Source organism: Notamacropus eugenii, chromosome 4, assembly GCF_028372415.1.
Source record: "Notamacropus eugenii isolate mMacEug1 chromosome 4, mMacEug1.pri_v2, whole genome shotgun sequence".
NCBI classification, from domain to species: domain Eukaryota; kingdom Metazoa; phylum Chordata; class Mammalia; order Diprotodontia; family Macropodidae; genus Notamacropus; species Notamacropus eugenii.
This window is the reverse complement of record NC_092875.1, coordinates 262,848,748-262,868,818: the sequence shown is the minus strand read 5'-3', so window position 1 is coordinate 262,868,818 and position 20,071 is coordinate 262,848,748. Positions and strand designations below refer to the sequence as shown.

The 20,071-nt window shown below is 41.2% G+C and overlaps 1 protein-coding gene across 4 annotated transcripts in view; it reads right to left on the bottom strand.

The window, feature by feature from the left end:
• Window positions 1-51: 51 nt before the first annotated feature.
• The window catches only part of MAPRE2 (microtubule associated protein RP/EB family member 2), a 201,116-nt gene continuing 181,096 nt past the window's right edge, over window positions 52-20,071 (bottom strand). For all 4 annotated transcript variants that reach the window (XM_072604544.1, XM_072604542.1, XM_072604545.1 and 1 more), the window contains 2 exons: window positions 11,692-11,850; window positions 52-1,867 (listed from right to left, as the gene is read on the bottom strand). In XM_072604544.1, coding sequence (XP_072460645.1) covers window positions 1,796-1,867; window positions 11,692-11,850 — 231 coding nt within the window. In that variant the 3' untranslated portion in view covers window positions 52-1,795. The remainder of the gene's footprint in view (window positions 1,868-11,691; window positions 11,851-20,071) is intronic.

The window sequence follows — 20,071 nt, the reverse complement described above, 5'->3', positions numbered from 1 at the left end:
AATTTAGAACCGGAGTTTAATCAATTAGTAAATAAATTCAGAACTTTAAAATAGATCATTCAGAAGTTTATTTTAGCTGTTTAGTTAAGTGGGGAGTATGGGATCGGAGGGAAGGGGCACTTGTTCCTTGCTTTTGTTGCACCTGCTAAATCAAATACCCAGTGAAAATAAATCAAAAATTGGAAACCAAGCAAAATGAACCAAGAAGGAACACCAACTGCAAATGGAAAAAAAAAAGGGCGATGAAGAGTCGAAAAGAGACTAATAAAATGTGCAAATTTTAGTTAAAAAATAAGGAATGCTTTTAATACATTAATATTCGCTATATTTGTTTATAAATTGTCACTGTTTAGCAAAGGTCAACAACAAGAAGGGCCCTATGAAGAGGAAAAATTCCATATTCCAAATGTTATTGGGAGTCACAGATTTTTCTGCCATACAACTCCAGCATCTTAGGAGCAGAGTCTATACCAGACTGCAGAAATGTCTCCGCTGGAGGTCAGTGGATCATAGATTTAGAGCTGGAAAGGGCTTTAGAGGTTGTGCTTCCACTAATCAGAGCATCACTTCAATTTCAGGTGAAATTTCCTGCCATGGCGTGCACAGAACTTGACAAACACAGGTAGCTGCAACTCATTCCTTATTGTAATTCTTTTAGAAGAACTTAGTCCCTCTTTAAGAACTGCCATTGGTTCTGGAGTCAGCTGGCAGCCAATGGACCTTAGCCTGGTCTCTCTCTTCCTCTAGGTTGAATGATGGAAGAGAGAGATATTAAAATCCACACTAACTATCTTTCACCTAGGGTGCCAATAAGGAAAGGGAGGGAGGAGGCAGAAGGCAGTAGGGTCCTTCTCTGACCAACCTACAAACCCAGAACCCTTTTGGTCTGAAGATACTGAGCAGCAGCATCTTGGGGAGTATGTATTGATGTATGTATGTATGTATGTATATCTATCTAGCTATCTATCTATTTATCCACCAAATAGGACCCTGAGAAAGAAAAGACCATGGAAACCTCTGGTGGCAGGGTAAGGAGGTAAGGAGGGGAAGAAGGGAGAAAAAAAATACGGAAAATTGAGATGCTTCTTTTTTTTTCCTCTTAAGTGGATTCAGATTTCCCAAAAATAACAACATACTGTGTGGTTGTCTAACATGCTGATGGGTAAAACACAGAGGGGATCTTCAGTTCTTTGAAACCACTGTTTTGTCTTTAGTTTTGTGAATGAGAGATAATGAGATTTGTAGTGGCACAAGCCTTCCCGTCCCTCACCCAGGAAAATATGCCGTCATCATTCTGACTTCCCTCTCAAGTACTTCTTTTCCCTTTGTTCCAATTCATTTCACCAAATTTAAGCTCAAAGGCAGACAGACTTGCAAACATCAAAGCACCACAAATGTGTGTGACATCTAGTAACGTTTTGTTGTAAGATGCCCATATAAATACCATATATCAAGTTACAACGGTATCATACTAAGACAAAAGTTGGGGAAAGGGGGGATTCTTATTGAAAGAAAAGGACAGAACCCATCTCAAGCAGCCAAGTGGTGAAGTTGAAAGAATGTGACCCTACAATCTCTCAGGTGGACAGCTGAGAGTAGACTTTTGCTAACGCATCTTGGCAAAGTAACGAGCAGAGATTGCAGTGGTTTGGCTGGCACTCACTGCAGTATGTCCATGGTAATGGCGGATGGAGAGCAAAGGGTTTCTTTCGTGTCGGAGGCCACACATGTTCCAATTCTCCAGAAGAAAAGTTCCCACAACAGAATGAACAGTGTCAAGAGATGTGATGACGGGTCAGTATTCTTCCTGCTGCTGAGGCTGCTCGTGAACTTGCTCGTCGGCTTCTTGCTCCTCCGTGTGACTCTCCTGAAAATCAGACAGAAAACCCTCAGCCAAAGAGCCCTGCTGTTAATGGAGCCCCCATGCCTCCCCAGTGTGCATGGTCAACCTGACTCCGCTCTGAAGATGGGATGAGTTCAAGCATATACGCACTTCCCTTACACCATCTAATTCGTACTAGAATAATTCTTCTTATTTTATATGTAGTAGAGACAAGTTTAGGAATAATGTGAGTCAGGTCAGATATGGCCTGGGGACATAGAGATCAGTAGCTGGCATTAGGATGGGACAGTATCTATTCATCTCCTTCATACAGGAGTCCAACAATCTTTTTTTTTTTTAAACCAAGATCCTTAGTATACAAAGATGAAATAAGACATAGCTCCTCTTAGAGTGGTGGTGTGGAGTCTGATGACCTTGGCCAAATCCTATTATCTTGGCCTTACTTTCCTCATCCACCAGAAAAGAGGTTTGATTAGAAGGCCGTTAGGTTCATCCCAGTCCTAAATCCGGGATCCTGTGCTCCCACCATAACCCACTCACAACCAAAGTGAGCAGCACAGGTAGAGAAGATGTACTATATAACAGGAAGCAGAACATGGTGGGTACAAAGGAAGGTCCACACTGCTCAGGGACACTGAAAGAAGAATCGCTCACTTCTACCTGGCAAGATTAAGAGCTGCTTTGGGGAAGATCCAGCATCTGAATTGGAATTCAGGAAATAAATTGTTTTGGGTAGCTGAGTTAATTCAGGCACCAGACCTGTTATTTTGCAGTTTTGGAAAGAAACTGATGAAATGGATTATGGACTTTCCTGTCCTCTTCCACAGTAGATGAAGAAGCAGGGTGGTGCAGTGGAAAGAGTATGGTGGTCTGTAATGTCTGCTCCAGGGCATATCACGGGGGCCATTTGGATGGGAACAGGGAATACATGCATGAAAATAATGTGAAATAAGACCAGAGAGGTAGGTATGAGCTAAACTGTGGAGGGCCTTAAATGCCACAGATGAGGTTTTGTGTATTTTATCTTAGAGGCAATAGGAAGTCATGGAAAATTATTCAGGCGTGGAAGTGACATGGTTAGACCTGATATTATGACAACAGTCCAGGGGTGATGAGGATCTGCATTAGAGAAGATAGGAGACAGATGCCAGAGACATTACGGGTGCTGAACTGACAAGCCTAGGTAACTGAATGAATATGGAGGTCTTGGTCTTCTCATTTGTAAAACAGAGTGAGTAGTAGTGGTAGCTAACAATGACCTAGTACTAGGCTTGGAAAACACTTTACAGCTGTTGTCTCATTTGGTCCTTATAACAACCCTGTGAGTGAGGTGTTACTATTATCTGTTTTGTAGGTGAGGAAATGGAGCCAGAGAGAGGTTCTATGGCTTGGCATGGGCTGTTCAGCTAGGTAAGTGTCTGAGATGAGATTGGTCCAATATTCTAGATGTCTTTCTGGAAAGGAACTGTACTAGGTAGTTTCTAAGGTCCCATCTATAATTAAAATCTATAATTTTATACATTAATACAGGAAGAAACTACTGTCTGATATTATCTGAGGCAGACAGATCACAATCTCTGTGATTATCAGGTGAGTCCTAGGAAGTTATCTAAGGCTTAGAGATATTCAGCAGTTGGCCCAGGGTCACATAGTTGTTGAGAACCTAGGTGTTCCTGACTCTCAGCCTCCATCCTACTCATGAAGGCACACTGCCTTGGTGGGATCCACTGCAGAACAGAATCTTACCTTTCCTTGATGAGCTATTATGGACATCTACTATTGTACTGTTCTCTGCTCAAACAGATGACTTGTTTCAAGGCCTTCTGAGCAGGCAGTCAACCAGACGTCCCCCCTTTCCCCTAAAATGCTCCCTGATACCTGTACTTTCTGAGTTCTGTGCACTTTTAAAGATTTTTTTTTTCTACTCTGTTTCTATCAGGCTACTTACTATCACCTCTTCATGCCAGCCATTTTTTCTGCTCACGGTAGCCTCTCTCACCATTTAATTCGCTACTTCTACTGTGTTCCAGTTAAATGATAACCAAACTTTCTGTCACTATACAGAAAGTAACAGTAAGTAGGTTATTAGTGAACGACTCTTCTCTGAGATGAGTTTTAGTATACTGACCTGGGGTTCAGTCTTCCCCCAAATGGTGAAGTTATTAGAATGAGTTCTAGACAGGTGTTACCATATACTTTACTCTAAAAGTTTACCTTGAAAATGTTAATTTGTGACAACAAATGACATCAAAACCATTTCAAATATTTCAAAATGAGTTCAGAAATTAGCTTAGAAATTACTCAAAAACTATTTTTTAAATGACATCAAATTTCCAGGAAACATCAAATTTAACTAGCTTAAGCCCCAAATTCCTTATTTGTTCTACCTCAAAAATAAGAAAGAAAGAAAGAAAGGAAGGAAGAAAGAAAGAAAGAAAAAAAAAGAAAGAAAGAAAATTAAGTGACATGATTATCTGAGTTAACAGAATACATGATTAATCCAAAATCGGGTATGTTCCCAAACTACCACCCTGGAGGAGGGGAGTAGTGCCTTATGAATCTGTCCACACAATCACTAAACTTCAGACATTTGCATTACCCTTCCCCCCAACCTGGAATAGCTGGACCCAATGCCTTCTCTCTGTAGTTTGGACCTGGAACAAATTGGGGAGGAATAAATAAATCACAGATAATCCATAATGTGGATAACCGGTTAATGTGAAAGTTCAGATTAGGATTTTTTTTACTGAAAGAATTTGGGAATATCCACAAGATCTGTGTTTTCATCAGCATAAAGAACTTTCCAGTGTAGGAACTCTCTGCCAAGAAGCCAACATCTATCACTTTGTAGGCAAGACCTAGGGAAGTGCTTGAAGCACCTTTTGGTTAAATGACTTGCCGAAAGTCACACAGTTATTATAATAAGTGTCTGAGGTGGATTCGAATCTAGGCCTCCCTACTCGGTGCTCTGTCCATTATACCTCTTAGCAGATGTAACTATTCTTTTACTTAAACAACCACACACAAATACATACATATACACATACACACCTTTCCCCCCATACAATACATTCACACATAGTCCCATAAGTTCAGATAATAAGGTTAATCATTTTAATGTGTATGTCAATCCTTCAATAATACTCAACCATGCTTTACTACATGACACCATTTGAACTGCTTGACATTATTTCATAATTGGTTTCCAGTAAGTTATTTCTACTTCATTTAAAGGAGAAGAGTGGGAAATGGGCAAAATTGAGGCAAATAGAGGTTAAGTGACTTGCCCAGGGTCACGGAGTTATGAAGTGTCTGAGGCCAGATTTTAACTCAGGTCTTCCTGACTCCAGCTCTGGTACTACTCCACCCACTGGGCCACCTAGGTGATTTTATTTGAAGGTTCTCTCACTTATGTTTCTATAGACTTTGAAATGATTTGTCCCAAGATGATTAGGGGCTCATGAGAAGGCAACTATTTTATGGAACAGTTCTTCTAAGGGTTATGCAGCTGTGAGGATGGCTTTATACAACCATTGCAGAATTCCTGTTCAAAGGGCAGCACATATGTGATGCAATACATCTGCTGCAAAAACTGCTGTCCCCAGGCAACTTTTATTAGAGGTTATTGGCACGAACAACAAATTCCCTCATATTACTAGAAGACTGTGAAGGCTTGATGTGTAAGTTCTGAGAGTCTGGAGGACAGCATATATAATTCAGAGAAGGATGTGTTATAAAGCACAATTCTGAGATCTTGGCCCACACATTTCTATTTTATGATCACAGAAACATTTTCCCCTCTTCCCTGACAAAAGAAAAAAGAACTTAATAACCAGAGAGAGCAGGGAGGTTGGGAAAACCACGACAAAATGTAGGACACAGGCAACGATCATACAGAACCTAACTGCAAATCAGCCACAGCCGTCTGCCAGATTCTGAGAGAGATCCCGATGGCAAATTCCTATTCTCAGGTATTGTCCGAAGAGGGGAAAAATCATTTGGAAAATTCAATTTACATTAGCATAGCATAAGCATGCATAAGGTTGGGCTCCTCTCACTCCCTGGGGGAAGCATTCCCGTTGGCACTCATCCTGAAGGGCAGGAGCCCTAGCTCTGTGCATGCCAATGGGACTGAGGAAAAAGGATGGGAGTGGGAGAGCTTTGGGAAGAAAAACTCCAGTTTGATAAGGAAAGAGAGGCACCACAGCTCACTTAGAATTCCGGAGGGGATCAGTGGATAGATTGATTAGTTTTCAGTAGTGGATTCAACTTCAGCATTAACTGAAAGGTACATGAGGATGATCAAAGGGATGGTCATTTGTCCTGGAAATTTAATACTTTGGACCATGAGGATGCCCTAGATATCTTATCATTTTTTTGTTAAATGGAAAAGGATGTCTATTTTTGGTGGGGAGGCAGGAAGCCTTCAGCATCTTGAAAATTAATCACATCTCAAGGCTATGTATTAAAAAACCAACATTTAGACTTCTACATCTTCCAAAACTTGGTCATCCCAAGGAGGACTTGGCAATAAGAATAAAAACCCCTTCATTTCTTTTCAGATGAATCCCAGATCTATAGAGTCAGCCCTTACAGCTTCTAAGAGCACATATATTCTCCCTTCTTACTTGGGTCTTTCCTTTAAGAGTCAGTCCAAGGACCATTTAGTGAATGAGGCTTTTCCTTGTCTCCTCCTCCACAACACTTTCCTCCCTATCCTACCTTGGATCTGCTTTGAATGTGCTTTGTACACTTATTTTTACACATGCTGTCTCCTCATTATAATGTAAGCTCCTTGGGGGTAAGCTTTGCTTTACTTCTGTCTTTTTATTTCCAGTGCCTGGCACATGGGTGCTTAATAAACGCTTGTTGATTAACTGATTGAATCCAGATACTCTTAACATTAACAAGACTTAGACTGTCTTATCTCCATCCTTCTAATATTTTCCAATAATTCTCGTTAGCTGAGCAGCGTACACCAGAGCTGGTCTGAAATTCTTCGGTTAATGAGTCATCACCTTTACTATCTCAAGGACATTCTGGGAAAGGGATAGGCGATTGTTTTCCAACAGCAGTGTACAGGAGGAATGAATTCTCTTTGGCCCGTTATCCGCAAAGGCAGCATTGTCTAGTGGAATGAATACCTGTACTTGAATCCAGACTGCGGATTACAAGCTTGCTGAGTGACTCTGGGCAAGTCACCTTGGTTATCTCATTTGTAAAATGGAGATGATACTTGGAGTAATTCCATCAAGGCACTGTGATGAGGAAAGCACTTAAAATGCTGTAATAAATCTGATCTACATAAATAATTATGCACAGAATTATCAGCAATACTTATGAAAAAACACTTGTTTTTTTCTGTTAGTTGGGTACACCCACCCGTCACTGAAGACGGACAATAGACTGTCTTTGCTGGACAGGACAGCTTCAGGGATAAAGTATCACTGGCCCAAAACATAACTGAGTAGGTATGAAGTTAGCACAGAAATATGGGGTCACTGATAATATGGAGAAAGAAAAAAATTTCTAAGGTCTTAAGCATCTCCCCAATCAATCAACAAGCATTTTATGAAAAACACACAGAATTCCTTGCACCTTTATGGAGGTCTCCAATAAAATGGGAGGTGTAGGATAGAGTAAGAAATAAAGAAGAAATGAGAAGGAAGAAAAAATATACTTCAAAGGTCCATGATTTTGTTGATTTGTAACAGCAGTGCATGTGAATGCCCTATGAGTCTGAGCTGAAAAGGCTGATAATATTCATCGTCAAACTTTATCAAGTCCACCAGAGCAGCCTTCTGTGATGTGTCTCTGAAATGAGCTAGTGGGTCTTCTGATAATACACATAACAGGCCATTCTAGGGCCACTTCCAGAAGGCTTTCCAACCTGTTAGGACATCCCTGACCCAGGGACTGTGCTTGAAGGACTAAGCCTTCAAGAACCCAGAGCTACTTCCTTGCCATGCTGAGGCATCAGTAAGGCATTAGTGAAAGAACAAAATATCACATGGGAGAAAATGTACTTACTCCAAGACTAGAAATCTTCTAGCTCTGTAAAAAGGGTAATGGTTGAGAACCGCACCGTTTCCTTCATAAAGCTCAAAGGTCAAGACAGAGGAACTTCTACTAAATATGGACACTTGACATATCCAGGATCAAAGGACCTGCACTTTGTTGAACACACAGTATAGTCTCTGATGATTCCCCTTTGGAGTAAAATTGGGAGTAGTCCTGGTACAAACCTTGTGCAATATATATATACATCCTGAAACTAAAAAAACCCCCAGTTATCCCATCTTCCTCTCCTTCCCCTTTCGCTACAATGGAAGTAATCTCACATTCTCTTTTCTTTCTCTTCCAGATCCCTACTGCCTGGTTACTGTCACTAGCTAATTCTCACTTAGTATACATTTCAGATAACCCTTGGATTACAGTCACAATGATAACACACTCTCTCTTCTCCCTCCCACACCCTTTCCTCCTAGCTAGTGGTGGTGTCTGAATTCCAAAGCACCAGGGTTACAGAAAAGGTGAATTTAGCAGAAACTCAGCCAACCAGAAAAAAATAAATCTCTCTGTGGCTGGAGGGAGATTGGAGGATGGTGGGATGAAGCAGAGAGCTGAGTCACACCTTACTTGGAAACTGTTCTTCCTAAGGGAGTAACCTCCAAATAGTTCAGTGAGTGGAAGCAACAAGAAACAAATTTATTCAAGATCTGCTGTAAATGGTTTGCAACTGTGCCGAAGCCAGGGTGTTCAAGCTGGAAGGAATATTAAGAGCTCATCTATCTAGTCCAGCCATCCTCATCTGAAAGATGAGAAAACAGAAACCACAAGGACTAAAGTGGCTTGCTCAGAGGTATGAGGCTCTCCTACAGTGAAGTGGCAGAACAGGACTCAGAGAGACCCCAGGTCTTTGCACTCAGAATCCGATCTTTCCACTGTACTGTCCTCCTTTTTGGCAAATTGAAAAATCTGGAAGTCTCTTTCTGGATTGTGTGAGAACAGCATATTCAATCTATAATCCTAAGCAGGTCCTGCTGCTCCCCCCATGAGTGGACTGACCCAAGTCTGTCATCTTCATGGTCTGTTCCCTTTTGTGCATTCAGTGTCTCATTCTTCTCTCTCTCCCTAGTGATCAAAACCTGAAGTTAGGAAAACATCTGATAAACCTGCTGCATTGAGGAATGATTGTTAAGGATTATAGCATTTTCTCTCCCAGGCATATCTACACTTTTAAATGGAGAGGACAATTGGGAAACTGAAGGAATAACTCTGAGATGTTAGGTGAGGAAGGGCAGTATTTTGGGGACCAGGAGGGCCTTTCCAGTAGTTATCATTCAACTACTCTACTTTTGCACAAGCCTGGCCATACCTGTAAGTTCTGGATTTTATTGACCCAGTAATCTAATGGAAAGGACTGGTTGGTGCCAAATTGGACCTTCCCCAAAAGGGTGCATAAATGTGACTTTCCTTGTGACAAGAAGCTGTATAGCAGGTACTGGTAACATTCAAAAGCCTTTTTGGCTGCTGGGAGCACTGAGATTTCCCCCTATTACCAGGGGACTAGATTTTAATTATGCAAGCTACTCTTGTCCCATTAGCAAGGATGAGCAAGAATTGAATGTGAGATGATTCCTCAAAAGCTCCCAATAATCTATAGAGTTTAATCTCAGATATCCCAGTGAGGATAAAACCAGAGATTTAGAACTGGAAGGGACATTAAGGTCCATCTAATCCAAAATCCTCATTTTACAAGTTGAGGAATCAAGGCCTAGACTAATTCAGTGACTTGTCTAAGGTCACCAAGTTAGTAACTGACTAGGGTAGGATGTGAAGTCAAGTCTTGACTGCAAGTCCCACACATCCACTATGGGATGCTGCCTCCTCTCCACAGGAGGATAAAGGGCATTAGGGGTGACTAGAGAAACAAAATTCACCCACTTTTTTGTAGCAGATGAGAAGAATCTTTAAAAACTAGTAAAATGTCTACCCAGAGCAGTCATTTTCTATGTCAAGTAGCATGTGAATTCAATGGGATGCCTGCATCACATGGACTTACATAAAATCAATAAGGATTTTAAAAAGAGGAATAAAAAAAAGGGGAACTAAAAAAAATGGGGCAGCTGTAGTTGGGGGACTTAGTCCACAGTTTTCTTACATATTAGAAGATTTCATATTAAAACTGAGATTTCAAGTCATGAATGAAGTCAACATTTGCCTGTTTGCAACTGGAACAGGAGATTAAAAAAATAAAATAGGTGGCTAGTTATATTCTATTAAAATACCAACACACATAGCAACCAACCACAGTGCCCTCAGAGCATGTGCATGCTTCTCGGTCAGACAGAAACCAAAGCTAACACAGACGGCATGCCCACAACCAACCTCAACATGGTCTCAAAGGCTGTTCTGAAACCACAACATGTTAGCTATCTATGCTCTCCTTCTATGCTGAAAAAATGAATGGCAAATTCCAATTCTTTGTGAGGTGTCTGTGGGTCCCTACTCTGTGCCAGGATCACAGGTCTGGATCCCTACATTGACAGATGTTCTTCATCTCCTATTTACCTTCCTCTTGTCTTTACTTTTCCTGTGTCTCGAGCTGTGCAAGTTTAGATTCTTAATCTGTTCCTTTCCAGCTCCCCACATCTGCTTCTCATTGTCATGACTGAGTCATATTATGGATCTCCCACCAGCAGCAGAAGTAGTCCTGAGCAGCATCGATGGTGGCTGGGAGTCCCCCCAAATGGGGCTTTCTACAGGCATTTTTCAAACCACAGAAAGTGCAGTCCTTGGTAGAGGATTCTGTTCTTTACAGGCAGCTAGTAACCAAGTGCAATGTTAATTATGAGATTTAAAGATCTTTTCCACTCATTGATGGGCCTGCCCATTAAGGGAAGTTTGATTAGGGGAGATTTGTTTTGTAGGAAGGCCCACACCTTTTGCTAATTTCTACTGAGGCACTGGGTCAGATGGTCTTGCCCTCTGGCACTGAAAAGTGTATCAATACTCTGAGGTGAGGCTTTACTTTGGAACTTACTCATTGGAAGTGTCTGTTTGGCCAGATGAGACTCTAGGTAGCTGCTGAAGAGCCCCCTGGCTTTGAAGACCCGGATATTGGTGCTTCTCTCTCTGGTAACTGTGTATGCATGGTCAGACAATTGGTTCTGTCGATTTATGATGTATGGTCAGACAGTTGGAAGCTCTGTCTGTTGGTCTTTCTGTGTGTAATTTCTGCTTCTATTTTCCCTGAAGTTCGGGGTGCTGACTTTTCCCCCTGAACTAAGTGAATTGATATGTGCTTGATTAAAGTAGATTGTTGATCCCTCAAAAGTTGCTTTCTTTTTAGAAAAGCAGACTGAAGAACCCATACAGCAGGCCCTCCTGTGTATGTCAGGGTCCGTGCTATTATACCAAGTCAGATGGCTAAAACAGAGGAGCAGAAGAAACTGGGGTGGGGATAGGGAGCAGGGAAGGAAAAGGATCAGAAAAACATGGCGGGGAGACACTGGGATGATTTTTTTTTTTTGCTTATGCCCCCTTTAGTCTGAAGGTCGTACTCTTTCCTTAAGAAGTAGGCAGTCTTGTACAGATAGTATAAAATCAAACTTCCTACTCACTCAAAATACTTGGAACGTGAATTCACCTTCTTAGATCAACAAACCCTACACCTTTATCCCCTGCCTCCTTTCCATATATACATGCTATTTCATAAACCTATGATGACGATGGTGATGATTTTGAACTTTTAGAGTGGTGATGGGGAAGATACTCTTCCAAGTCAATTAAATCTTTTGTACTTTCATTAAAAACAAAGTGAACCAGAGTCTCCTCAAACTTACATGTTCTTCTGAAGCATATAGGACCTCCATTAGTCTCTGCACGAGATCATCGTTTTCCTGCCCGTGTTCTTGGCAGAGCAGCTCAATTTCTCTCAACTTCCCAAAGTAGAAATCTCTTTCCTTCTCCACGCCTTCAAGTGCAAGTTTTAACGAATGTACCTGTATGAGGGAAAGAAATATAACACAAGAAATAAAATGCCAAACTATACATGTGCAAAGAACACAGCTATGCAAAGACACAACAGTAAGTGAAGGAGCGACCAAGCTACGTATACAAGGGAGAGACCAAAGGGCTCTTGTTCGAGGCTCAAGCTCATGCCAAGAAGCCCAATTTCAAAAGTTTCCTACCCATGCCCTTCAGTCAATGAGGCGTTTATTAACCGGTACTAGAATGGCCTTTCCTAGACAACAAAGCTCTATTAGGGAAGGGAATAAACTTCCCTGGACAGGGAACAACTCTTTCTCCAAATCTGTTCAAAAGCTGGGTTTTGGACTGAAAAGCAGCCTCAGAAAGTTTGTCCTGGGAAAATGAGAAGGGGAGGTGGGGTTGCAAGGACGACTGTGCCTGCCTCAGATTTATCGTGGAAACCCTTTAGGCAACATTGATTATAAGACTACAATTGTCCTATTCTCCCCCAAATGTCACCACAACATTCAGCATAGTTGGGTATTACCAAAGGAAGGGGAAAACTGGTCAAAAGGGGAGATTGTTTATTTTGAAGGCTACTAAACCAGAAAAAGGAGAAATAGCGGAGTTCCAAGTCTTCATTTATCCCATGGGAACCACACACAAACACATGGATAGACCAAAGTCCATTGGCCAAGGCATAGTTATAGTCAACTCAGCGTGATGCATTTTGGATCACAAGTTCCTGGCAGTTCAGATGGATGAAGGATTGACTTTGGGAACAGACAAAAGGAAGGCTGGCAGGACAGACTGTCTACCCCTGCCCCCAATCTCTATCCAGGATCCTAGTTGCTCTGCCAGTAAAAGCCATCTCACATAAATCATTTGAACCATAGCATGCCAATATCTTCAGCTGCTTAACACTTACACTAATGACTGGTCATATACATTATGCTCACTCATGGGGACCACATATTAGGATACTGATAAACTGTAGGGTATCCAGTGGAAGAAGACTAGGATGATAGGAGTACTTGAAACCAAAAAGTTTAATGTAAGAATTCATTGAAGGGGGGGATAGAAGGGGAATTAGAAGCATTTTATTAGGTGCCTACTATGTGCCAGGCATTGTGCTAATCACTTTACAAATATTATCTCATTTGGTCCTCACAACAACAGCCTTCTATGAAGACAAGTCTAGAATAAGCCATTCGGGCAGAAGGAATTTTGAATGTTGTAAATCTCAAGTGAAAAAGGATGAGTTTAAATGAAACAATACTGAGAGGGAGGTGCTGTTATTATTCCCATTTTACAGTTCAGGAAACTGAGGTAGATAGAGGTTAGGGGACTTGTCCATGGTCACATAGCTAGTAAGTTTCTGAAGCTGTATTTGAACTCAGGTCTTTCTGACTCCAGGCTCTTTCCACTGCACCAGAGAGGATGCTGAGGGTACTGAGAAAGAGAACACTGAGGAGGTACATGATGCTTGGTTTCAGATACAAGAGGTATTGTCACATGGTAGAAGGACTGATTTGTTTTGCTTGGTCCCAAAGCGGAGAACTGATAGCAATGAGTATGAAGAAGAAACCAAGAGGGCTTCACATGAGGGAAAAACCCCCAATTTTCCTAAACTGAGGGAATGCGCTGCTTTAGGAGGTCAGGGATCCCCTACCCCCATCCTTAAAGATCTCCAAGTGGAGGCTGGACAGCCGTTAGAATGCTGGAGTGGAGATTTACATATCAGGTGAGGGGTGGACTGCCTGACCCCTGAGCTCCCACCAGCCCTGGGATTCCTTGAGCTCTGATTTCTGTGCCCTGGTTCTCAAATCTGGCCATAGTTTTATCAGGGCAGAGCAAAGCAGAAACCCAGTGACCATCCAGAATCCTAGTCCACTCTTATTTCTCCCATGCAGAGAGAGGATCTCATAGTCCTCTGACCACAAGTAGCATCACAGCAGTCCTAAGGGCAATGAACCTTAGAGAAGGCAGCCCACTGGTGCATGCAGCATTGAGGATCATTTTGTCTCTGAGGGCTAGGCTTTGTGAATTAAAGAACAACGTTGTCTTACTTCCAGAAGCAAGAGACCTCAACTGTTATAAATAATTCTTGGACTTGAACACTCAGGATCAATCAAAGGATAACGCCAAGAATCATCACAATGGCCCAGAAGGTCCAGGTGCAGGGAGCCTGAGGACTTTTCCATCCCCTATCCTGACCCCCCAGTTGTCCGGAATGCAATAGGTTCTGTTCCCCCAAGGCCCCAGCAGGAAGGGGAGCCCTTCCCTTCTTCTATCTCAGCTCCTACCAGTTGCTGGATGCCCCCTCCAGGCAGATGCTGACTCTATTTTTCCACTTTCCATCTTCATCCCTGCTCTAGGTACACCAGAGACTGCTACTCTTTGAACCATCACCGGCTATGATACTTTCAGGAAGACTGTGGACCATCTGACCTGCTTCTGGGTTTTCTGTCTCTCTGAGCATTTTTTCTGACCTTCTGTTGCAGCCTGGTCTTTGTCATCTACTCTACTCTGCTGCTGCAATCCTAAGGACAATGAGGCCATCCCAGCAGCTCTGCAGCCAGAAACCTCCTCTGTGAGCTGTCTCTCCTAATTAAAATGTGAGTTCCTGGAGAGCAGGGGCTGCCTTGCTTTTCTGTATCTCTATCCCCAGTGTGGCACAGTGCTTCACGTATATTAAGAACTTAATAAACATGCTCCCCTTCAACTCCCATGATTATATGAAGTTTTCTGAATTTGAATCACTAAGCCTTTTTTCTTTTTAAAAGATCATTTAGGTTGGGGAACGTTTTATTTACCTGACAGTGTTTTAACTGACCCCCATAACAATGGGCCAAGTAAACTTAAGCAATTTGCTTCCCTCGAACAGTCCAGTATTTCTTATATAAATCAGCTCCCATGAAAAACCAAGCGAAAAGGAAATATAAAGGAAAAACAAAATATCAACCAATCACTAAGCATTTATTAGATTGCAACTATGTACCGCAGAGGTGGGGAACCTGTGGCCTCAAGGCCCATGTGGCCCTCTAGGTCCTCAAGTGTGACTTTCTGACAGAATCCAAACTTCACAGAACAAACCCTCTTAAGTTCAGCACCTGAGGAGCCTTGAGGCCCCTTTACTAAGCACTGGGGATATAAGTTTATGTTCTATCAGGGTAAATACAAAAGAAATACAAGGTTTCTGAGGGGGAAGGCTCTAGCAGCTGGGGGATCAGACATGGCATGAGATTCAGGGAAGGATGCACATAGCAATGGCATAAAAGCTTGAAATTTCTCTCTATACCAATGAACATACTGTAGGCCTTGGACTTGTGAGCTCGTATTTGTTTTCAAGGCTACATTAAATTAAGTTCCCCAGGACTGGAAAAGCCATTTATTTCCCTACATTTGAGTAAATATTTTATTCCTATGATATGGTGTGATGAATTAATTTGGTGTCAAGAGCAGAATCTCTTTTCCTGTCTCCCATAGGCAGTGGTCTTCCCATTACATAATTCATACGTGCATTTCTCTCAAAACTACCCTGTAAGGCAGGCAGTACAAGAATCATTTTCTTTATGTTGCAGACCAGTATACTGAGACCCAGAGAATTAAGTGACTGTGTGTGGTTCACACAGCTAGCCAGAATAAGGTATTTGAATATGGGTCTTGCCTAATTTCAAGTCTATCGTCCTTTCTACTATATCATATTGGAGATTCAATAGGATTTCAAGTCAGATTTTGAATAAAGAAAGCCAAGCCTGCCTGACAGACTGATTTGGTCAAACAACAGGAAATTTACGCCAGTGAGTCTTCTAGTGCTACAGCGTTCTCAACAGGGCTTGTACATACTGGTTGGCTAAACATTAATATAGCACTCTAAAGTTTGCAAAGAGCTTTAAAAATATTCTCTTACTTGATCTTTACAAAAACCCTAGAAGGTAGCCTCTATTATTCTCATCTACATTTTACAGATGAAGAAACTGGGCCAAACAGAGATTAAGTGACTTGCTTAGGGTCATACAACTACAAGTATCTAAGGTTGGATTTGAACTGCTCTCTTCCTGACTGCAGGTCCAATACTCTATCCACTGAGTCGCTGATCTGCCTCATATTCTATCTAGATTTATTTTTTTCCATGAGAATGGCTCTGGAGCTTCTACTGAATTCTCTGCCATTTAACCTGAACTCTGCAGTGAAAATTGATATTCTACCTGTGAACATAAAAGATTTTGCTTGTTATGCTGTTTCAGAAAAATTCCAAATAGCTTCTCTTTGCAGAAAGAAGCCTGTCTTTTGGAGAGAGGGAGGGCAAGGCCAAGCTGTTTTTTAACCTCCTCATTTAATACCATAACTTGGCCACTCATACAAGTCAAAAGTGCCAGCTCCAAATCTAGAAAAATGAAACTGCTTTGTTCCAGAGATCCTGCGCTGTTGAAAAAACAACTTGCCTGACCAGGCCACCACATGTCCTCTCTCTCCTCTCTCCCCATTTAGGTATTAGGAGACTAAATCACAATAACGTAAGGCATGCTACCACTCTTCTTATAAGGCTTTAGTTTACCAGGCAGGGAGTATCTGTCTGACACATTCAGTTCAGAGGAACTAGGACTGTTTGTTTTTCTATGGTGTTTTGGTTTGCACAAGGAACAAATAGTTGAAATACTTGCCGAAATACACATCTGAAGTTGAGGCTTAGTGCTCCACATTCTTTAGGTAACAAATACTCAGCTATAAAAATGTCTCATTAAAAGTCAACAGTAGCTCAGTCAAAATCTTACCACAACTGTCTGCTTTAACTTGGTCAAAAGAGAAATATTCTATCTTCACTGTCATTTGACACTGTCAGTGTCAAAATCTCTTATCATTTAGGTTTTCTCGTTAAGAGAAGCAAGTGATTTTCCTCCAGGAAAACAAATTCTTAGAAAAAAATATAACCAGAGGGAGGATTTACTGCTTCTTTTTTACAATTCCCTCTTCACTGCTCTGCACATCAAAGTCCTCTACAATCCCTGTAACTCCTACAAAGCCCAGCTTATGAGTCTCTTATTCCATACAGCCTTCCTAGACTAACTCCTCCCAGCGAGGTTCCCTTTTGATTTTCTTTGGTACTTACAAATACTGTCAGCACACATCTTTAACCCATGGCCCTCTCCATGAGTTCTGAGATTACGTGGACCAGGTTTAATGGTGGAAGCAGTTACTCTAAATCATAGCTCTTCGGCGTATGCTGGCCCCACCCAGAACTCCCCATAGGAAATGCTAAAACTAAGTCTCCACAAATGCAGGAAAGACAATCCCTAGGTTTTGAGAAAAGTCTTAAGGGAATAATCCTATCAAGGGCACGACAATGTTGATTTTATCCCCATAATGAAGGGACTCATAAAAGATTCGCTGGAGTAGCCCACCTAGAATAGACAAAATTTTCCTCACTCTCCGGTAAACCCTATCTTCTCAGTGACCTCAGAGTACTACCCCAAGGTCTTGGATTTCCCTAAGAAGGGAAGACAACTTGGGGTTGCAAGAGAGGCAATCCCCCATCATTTCACTGAGGTTCACTTTTACCCTCAGGATCCCATACATTCATCCTCTTTGGAGTATTAGCCTGAAGGCCTGGGTTTCCCATAAATGCCTTTGGAGTTGCTAAGAGAGGGAATCCCCTTCTCAACCAAATAATTCACAATAATAGCAGAGGGCAAAGTCTAGGTCTTTGCTCCTCCCTATCATGGCTTTAGTTACTGTCTGCCCTCCTCCCAGCTCCAGAAGACTTGTGCATAATTCTCTTTTTTTCCAAGAGGCTGAAGCTGCCAAGGAATTCCCCTTTTCTGTTCTAGAAGTGTGTTCCCTGGACTTTAAATGGGTTTGCTAGAGGGGCATCTCTCCATTATCTTGCACAGAGCAAATTTCAGGTATTTTGTTCTCCCAAAACATAGTCTGAGTTCCTGCTTGCTTCTTTCAGCTCTGCAGGCCATATGCAAAATCCTGTTTTCTTTCTAAGAGGGTGACAGGTCCAGGAACTGCCTTGAGGTTGGGGAAAGTAAATGGTTATACTACGGCTCGTAGAGGCAAAACTCTGGGCTTCATACATTCTCTTTGTTGGACTGTATATATGAGAGCATGTGACTCCCAGGTACGTCTGCCCATGTGGGCTACTAGTGGCTCCTGGTGGGGAGTGTCCCTTGACTCTACCCTCCAGATCTGCTACTACTTCTGCTAATTACTTAGGATCTTATGGAAAAAGCAGATCTCTGCAATTCACTTTCTTTTCTTTAAAAATACACAGCGTAAATGGACATTGCTTTCCCACAACCATCTGAGTCAAACAATTCATACGCAATTGAGGTTCCAACAGTCTTATGAATGTGTCAAAAGGGCATTTACACAATTACATTTCCATATTAACAACTCCTCTATCACATTTTTAAGTCTAGTGAGGTCTGAACTGTCATATTTTATATATTCCCAGCTCATAAGAGGTACTTAAAAATGTTTGTAGAATTGCCTTGAATATAGGCTTCAGCTACAAAACATTTTACCTACATTACCTTGATTTGAGACTTACACCAACCCTGAAAGATAGGTATATTTTTCGGTATACCTGAAAGCATAACATTCATCATGTGGCTAATAAGTAGAAGAGCTGTGACCTGGACTTAAGTCTTTTGATTCCAAGCCATGAACTTCTGTTATACCACAATCTATATATGACTTTTTCCCCTGGTCAGAACATAAGCCACATCTTTGTACCCCTAGTAATATTCAGGGCTAAGCAGGAGCATCAGCCCTTCACTGATACCCTTCTCCCAAAATGGAGAACAAAAACTCTTTTTTGTTGCTCATAGCATTCTCAGCTAGCCTCAGTCCATTCTGAACTTTAGTGCTTCTGACATTCTGGCAAGACAATACAATGTTTTTATAGCCATCGTAAGTTACCTGCCCTTTCTTCCATTTTCTGTACGTCTTTTAGAATTCTAAGTTGGTTGACAAATCCATTTGTATGTTGGTTTTGTTAGGCAACTCCTCCCTTTCTGGGAAGAACTACAATTACATATTATTCAAAGGGCAATGGAAAGAGACATATATGATACATCTCAAGGAGGTTTAGAACACTGACAATGATGACTTGTATATGAGAAACAGTATAAAAGACAATATTGAGAACAGGCACAGCCAGAAAAGTAGCAAAACTGGGAGTCAACAGATGGTTAACCCAAGCGTTAACTTCAGATACTCAAAGACCAAAGAAAAGTCCTTTATGGAGGATTAACAGGAAGATGAAGACAAGAACTACACAGGATAAGAAGACATGGAAGAGTTGTGATCTGTAGCTATGAAAGACTTGGCTACTCCAATCAATACAATGATCCAAGACAATTCCAAAGGACTCATGATGGAAAAATACTCCAGAGAGAGAACTAATGAATGAACTCTGAGTACAATCTGAAGTGTAATGTTATCATTTTTTAATTTTTCTTGCTTTTTTTGAAATATGGTTAATATGGAAATGTTTTATGAGTTCACACGCATAATTAATATATTGCTCGCCTTCTCAATGAGTTGGGGAAAGGGGGTGGGAGGGAAAGAATTTGGGACTCAAAATTGAAAAAGATCATTAAAATAAATAATGAAATATATATATATATATATATATAAAAAGGAGATTATGATCTGCTCTGGTTGGAGAAGTGCCCAAATTGACAAAGTTAGGCATCATCAAAGCACCAGTAATACTACTACAAGTACTATATTTCTTGAGTCTCATATTTTGGGGGAACCTAGGCATGTGGTCCAAGGCTCATTATAGCTGAAACAATTATTATTTTTTTTATATTAATTTTATTTGTTTTCAGTGTTCTACAATCACTCCTATACAACTTACATTATTTTTTCCCCTCCCTCCCCTCTTCCTCCCTGAGATGGCATACAATTTTATATAAGTTCTATATATATATATTCCTATTAAATACATTTTCACTATAGTCATGCTGTGCAGAAGAATTAAAATGAAGGGGAGAAATCATATAACGAACCAAAACATAAAACAAAAGAAAATGATCTGCTACATTCTGTGACTGAATTCCAAAGTTTTTTCTCTGGGTATGGAAGGCATTTTGCCTTAAAACACCATTAGGAATTTTTTTAAGTCCTTGCATTGCAATGAAGTTCCAAGTCTACCAGAAAAAACTCTTGCACACTGTATCGTTGCTGTGCACAAAGTTCTCCTGGTTCTGCTCCTTTCACTCAGCATCTGATCAT